The sequence below is a fragment of the Mauremys mutica genome, chromosome 14, assembly GCF_020497125.1.
Source record: "Mauremys mutica isolate MM-2020 ecotype Southern chromosome 14, ASM2049712v1, whole genome shotgun sequence".
Taxonomy (NCBI): Eukaryota; Metazoa; Chordata; order Testudines; family Geoemydidae; genus Mauremys; species Mauremys mutica.
Genome location: NC_059085.1, coordinates 5663854 through 5669853, shown reverse-complemented (window position 1 = coordinate 5669853; position 6000 = coordinate 5663854). Strand labels below are relative to the sequence as shown.

The following is a 6000-nucleotide window of genomic DNA, read 5'->3' as shown; positions in this document are numbered from 1 at the left end:
CCCCCTAGGATTTCAGCATCGGCACGCCAGACCCGCCCTGCGCAAGGGGCACTCAGCGCCCCCTTCGCCCTGCGGAACAAATGGCAGACATGGGCCAAATCTCCAACCCACGCAGGAAGTTTGGGAGACGCTGACCCAGCCGGGGGACAGTCCCCCCCGAAGGGCTCAGTGGGTGCGGAGGGCAGCCTCAGCCCAGGCGATGGCCATCCCGGGGGCCTTCCCCCAAGGAGCAGCAGACGCCAGGCAGGGACTTTGCCATAATTTTTATTTCAACGTGGGGAGCTTTTACATTGGTACAAATCTATTTTCAGGCTAGAACTCGGACTGAACCCCTCTATATACACATACATGATGCTTTCCGGGGGGCCATACGTACAACAGGAGGTGGGTCCGGGAGGGGGGGAGGTTAACGAGGCGGCTGAGTGACGCACACACAGGAATGCGAGTCCACAGGGCCAAGAGCACTGGAGGATTAGATGGTGCTGTTGCCACGGGGAGGTCAGGGCAGTGCACGTCTGAGGGCCGAGGGGCCGGCTTTCCTTTCGGGACTGCAGCACATGACCACCTGCCTTGGGGGAGCGATGGGGGGGGAGGCGAGGCCAGTCCAGTCACACGCCCACAGCCACTCGCTTGTTTGAGGCTGGAGGTAGCAGAAAATGCTTTTACGTGTCTTCCCTTTGGCCTCACTGGCCCGGCTGTGCTGTGCCATCAGCTGACTGCTGCCAGGGAGGGATTAGTAAGGCGGAGTGCAGGGGTGGGGGGGCGGGCGTGTAGCTTCATTGGTCTGTCTAGTCCCCTCCTGCTGCTTCCCCACACACTTGCTTGTGATGCTGTGGAATTGTGTGTGGCTGCGGTGCTGGGCTCCGGCATGGTCTCTGGAGATCCTTCCCCAGCTGAGCATCGTGACCACCTCCACCGCCTCTCCCCGGGACAAGCCCCCCGCTGGATCAGACACCCTGGAACCCATGGCAGCAGCCAAGCCCCTCGGCTCCCCTCCCCAGGTCACTGTCTCCATGCACACCAGCAGCAGCTGGTGCTCAGAGGACGACCCTTCGGTCTGGGGGCTCTCCCCGGCCAGCCCGCTGGTGTCTCACTTCCAGGTGCTTGTTCTGGACTCGCTCAAAGTGCTGCAGCAGCTCCAGGTAGTCGATGTTGGTGGCGGTTGCTTTCTTGAAGCCCAGGGTGGTCTTAGTGCTGTCCCTGGGGAGAGGAAGCAGAGAGAGATGAGAGGGCGTGTGCCAAGCACCCGGTCCGTTACCACCCCCACGCAGACACGCCAGGGGCCAGACACTTGTGCTTTCCACTACGGATCAGAGCGCCCAGCCTGATGCTGGGCTGAGCTAACCGGCCAAGCAGCAAGAGGCTTGGAGTAGAGGGTACTGAGCCTCTCCTGAAATGGGCCCTGGGCTGAAGAGCACTGCCCCCACTCCTGACGGCACCCCGTGCTACGAGCCTCTCCCGCTCTGAGCAGAGCTAGGCCCCAGGAGCTGGCGGGGGACGCCAGAGACTGCACTGCTCACTATCCAGAGACTGGAGCGCCCCGAGGAGTAACGCTCAGTACCTGCACCCGCTGGCGTTTCCTGGGGCCAGTGTGCTCCAGGCTTGTCCTCTGCTCGATGCCTGCCAGGAGGAGCCACCCCTCATGACAAGCCTGGTGGGGAGTTCAGAGCCCTGGCACCTCACTGCCTGAGAGCTGGGGTCACCCGGCAACAGGAGCCCCCACGGGATCCAAACAGCGGGGCCCAGCTGGGTCTGTGCCAGAGGGATCCCAGACTGGAACCAGGGATGCCCCCTAGGCAGGCAGGAGGAGTCCGGCAGAGCCCAGCTGGAGCACGGGAGGCAGCTGCAGAGGCCTGGTCTGGCCCTAGCACTGGTCTCTCAAGAGTCACCCCCACAAATCTAAGGTGGGGCTGACACCAGCAGCGTTAGACAGAGCGGCTGCCCTGCGGGTGCCATTCGCGGCGTGTGACGCACCCTCCCAGGCCGAGGGGCCCAGCGAGCTGGGGCACCAGGGTTCTGCGGAGCCCCAGCTGCGAGCAACTCTCCCCCGGCCGAGCAGACAGCGCAGGGCGGCCTGCCTGAGCGGGAAGGGCACGCCAGGGTAAGGTGCTGCAGCCAGTGCAGAGGAAGCCTGCAGGCTCCATTGCTGCGCAGCGCCGGGGAAGTTACTGACCCTATGGGACCAAGGACCAGAGCACCCAGCCGGGCTGTGGCCTCGTGTCCTTTCAAAGCCAGCCCCACACACCCACCAAGGCCACTGCCCTGCAACTCTGCTGGGCTGCCCCCCCATGCCCATCTGGCTCTTCGCTCCTGTCCGACTGCACCTCCAGCAGGGCCAGCCAAATCCTGCCTCGGATAACAGAAGAACGGCCGTACCGGGTCAGACCAAAGGTCCATCCAGCCCAGTATCCTGTCTACCGACAGTGGCCAATGCCAGGTGCCCCAGAGGGAGTGAACCTAACAGGCAATGATCAAGTGATCTCTCTCCTGCCATCCATCTCCATCCTCTGATGAACAGAGGCTAGGGACACCATTGCTTACCCAGCCTGGCTAATAGCCATTAATGGACTTAACCTCCATGACTGTATCCAGTTCTCTTTTGAATGCTGTTATAGCGCATGCACCAGCCCCCCTCTGCCTCAGGAGTCGCTGCTGCCACAAGTCCCCGTCCCCCCCAGAGCAGGCTGCCCTTGCCTGCACGCCCCACCCTGCTGATCAACGCAATGGGACAGGCTCTTGTCCCACCTCTTGCTCCCGTCTCAGCCCCGAGGGTGGGGGGGGAAACGGTCCAGCCCAATGTTCTCCCCCAAGCCCAGCTCCAGCTGACAGCACAACAACGGGGCCGGTCGTGTCGGGGTTCCTGGGGGACGCTCAGGCACAGCCCCTCCCTACTCCCCACGGGGCTGGGGTTGGGTGAGGCTGCGAGAAGAGGAGACAAACGTACATGCGGGAAGCCGTGGCTCGGAGCCAGACACGCTGCCTGGGAAGCGGGGTCCGGGCAGGCTGGGGCGCTGGCCCAGGGCTCAGATGGACCCCAGATGCAGCCAGTGCCGCAGAGCAGGAGAGGTGGGAAGAGCACACGAGCAGCGAGTCCGTCTGGGATGGAGCCAGGAGGGTGGGACAGTCTGCCCAGGGCCGGGAGTGCTGATGGACCCTGGGCCTGGCCCTGTGCAGGAGAGAACGAGCTGCTGGAGGGGGAAGCGGTCTGAGCAGCCATGGGCTGATCTCAGCTGCCTCCACCCTCCCCTGGCAGGGGAGAGAGCCCGGCTGAGTGCCGGGCGGGAGCTCTCCCCGGGGCTGACCGAAGGGGCACAGGCCCAGGCTAGTGCGGGATGGCTCAAGGGGCTCCGGACAAAGAGGGTCAAAGCGCTTGGACTCCTGCCGCCAGTGCCCACAAAAGCCACGTGTGCTGCTAAAGACAGAGGCCGGCTGGGCGGTTCAGCGGCCGCCAGAGTCACGCGGGGGCAGCGGCGGCACTGGAAACAGAGCCTGGAGCCTTGACTGTGAGCCAGCGGCTCTAACCACAGGCCAAACTGCTTTGCTTCGAGGGCAGGAAAGCAGCGACTGCAGCAGGATGATCCTGGGTGGGAGACCCCAGGTCTCCGGTACAAATCCCAGGACATGCCAGAGGGAGACCAAGCCCTGTGCATTTCAATTGCCAATAAGCTGCATGGGCTCCACTCAGTTACTGCTGGATCACGAAGACGCCAACTTAGCGGCATCTGCTTTGCAATTCTGAGGCCCTGGCTACACCCAAATTGCCCCGGGTTAGTGGAACCAGTGCAAAAGGCCCTGGGCACATGCTTGTTCTGGTTTATTGCGGTTTAGTTTCAACCCAGTTCTAAGCAACTTATGCCACATGGAGATAAAAGCCTCCCCCCACGCACGGGGTTGGACTGGTTTGACTCAGGGCAGGTCTCCACTTACAATGCTGCAGTGGCGCGGCTGCCCCCGTCGCGCTCCAGTGAAGAAGCTACGACACCAGCAGGAGAACGTCTCCTGCCTCGGGCGTAGCTATGGCAGTGGGGAAGCGCTGCTGCCGGGACAGCGCTGCCTACACTGCGGGTTAGACTAGGGTAACTGGTGGCTTTTCCCCACCCCTGAGCGACAGTCCTACTGATGGACGTTTGCAGTGTAGACCAGCCCTAAAGTCTGTTTAGACTCACACCGGAAGTGAAACCAGGGCAGCGCTGCAGGGGACCAGCCCCGAGTGCCGGCTCCCGGGCTGTCTGTACTGCTGGCACAAGGAGGGTGAGGGATCACCCACTGGCGCCATGGCATTATGCCTCAAGGCTGGCAGAGCGAGCGAGCTCCCTCAGGCTTAACTAACCGATTTACGGGGGTGGCAAGTGTGGTGCTTGGGAAAGGGAGGGACCTAACAGCACAAACAGGCGCTGAGTGACCTGCCTCAGTGCAAGACACGAGAAGTAATTCTTCCGCTCTACTCCGCGCTGATTAGGCCTCAGCTGGAGTACTGTGTCCAGTCCTGGGGACACATGTCGGGAAAGATGTGGACAAACTGGAGCAAGTCCAGAGAAGAGCAACAAAAATGATTAAAGGTCTAGGAAACATGACCTGTGAGGGAAGATTGAAGAAACTGGGTTTGTTTAGTCTGGAGAAGAGAAGACTGAGAGGGGACATGGTGACAGTTTTCAAGTACATGAAAAGTTGTTACAAGGAGGAGGGAGAAGAAGTGTTCTTCTGAGATAGGACAAGAAGCAATGGGCTTAAATTGCAGAAGGGAGGTTTAGGTTGGACATTGGGAAAAACTTCCTGTCAGGGTGGTTAAGCACTGGAATAAATTGCCCAGGGAGGTTGTGGAATCTCCATCATGGGAGATTTTTAAGAGCAGGTTGGACAAACACCTGTCAGGGATGGTCTAGATAATGCTCAGTCCTGCCAGGAGTGCAGGGGACTGGACTAGACGACCTCTCGAGGTCCCTTCCAGTCCTACGATTCTACCGATGCCCCTCAATCCAGATCTGCAGCCCCCTGAGTAATTCCAGCCCGAGAGCCAATACCCTAAATCCAGACCTGGCCCCTGCTATGCCACTTAGTCCCCCCGCCCCCCCCCCCCCCCCCCCCCCCCCGAGCTCTCCTGAGGCCCCCCATCCAGACAGGCAACCCCTGCTATTCCACTCCTAGTCCCCCAGCCCTGCCAAAGCCCCTCCATACTTATGCTCTGGAAAGGCCCCACTGTGCTGGGTGCTGCCCTGAAGAACCTGCAATCTCAGGGTAAGAGCACAGAAGAGGAGGATAACGCACAGGCTATTCCAGCTCATGGCTCCTCTCACAGCTCCGCCAAGGCTCTCCACGCTGTGCACCAGCCCTGCTATTCCAGGAGGGGAAAAGCGCAAGGCACTAAAACGCCAGTGTTTAATCCTTTCCCACAGCAGTACGGGAATCCCGCCCCCCGGCTCCTGCTGGCTGGCTCTGCCTCTGGCTGCACTGCTTAGGAAGCTGTACTTGGCCAGATCATAAAGAGCGTTTGTCTCCTCGAGAGTCACTGGAATTAGGAGCAAACCTGAGACACGTATGTGTGTCTGAGGTAGTGCTGAGACACTGCCAGGAGGAGAGGTTTCCCCTGGCCTGGATATTTGGGGGAGGGAGGCCAATCCACAGAGCTTGACATTTGGGAAATCAACAACCCCAACCTACACACACAAGGTGATTAACAGAGGAGGGGCAGAAATCGACAGGGCCTGTTTGTTTAGCTTTGAGGAGCTTAGAAGGAGAAGAAAAACCACCCCCCACTGAAGGCTTAACCCTTCAGACACCCACTACATGCTGCAGAGCAGCAGAGAACATCTCCAAAATGCTTAGACAGACAGTGCTGAATGGCCCAGTTTCTCCTGCTGAATCAGATGCAACTTGAGTTCCTGTTTCCAGCCGACAGCTGGGGTATCGCCGCTGTTTTCGGGACCTGCTCAGTGGCTGGGAAGACAGAACCGCTGGGCGAGGGGGTGGCAAGCAGCAGCCCTGGCAAGGAGCAAGGTGCCA

General features: G+C 60.4%; 1 protein-coding gene across 1 annotated transcript in view; it reads right to left on the bottom strand.

Annotated features, from left to right (window-relative positions):
• Window positions 1-260: 260 nt before the first annotated feature.
• Window positions 261-6000, bottom strand: part of VAC14 (VAC14 component of PIKFYVE complex) — a 203216-nt gene continuing 197476 nt past the window's right edge. The window contains exon 19 of the mRNA XM_044986779.1: window positions 261-1200. Within this exon, the coding sequence (XP_044842714.1) occupies window positions 1038-1200 (163 nt within the window). The 3' untranslated portion in view covers window positions 261-1037. The remainder of the gene's footprint in view (window positions 1201-6000) is intronic.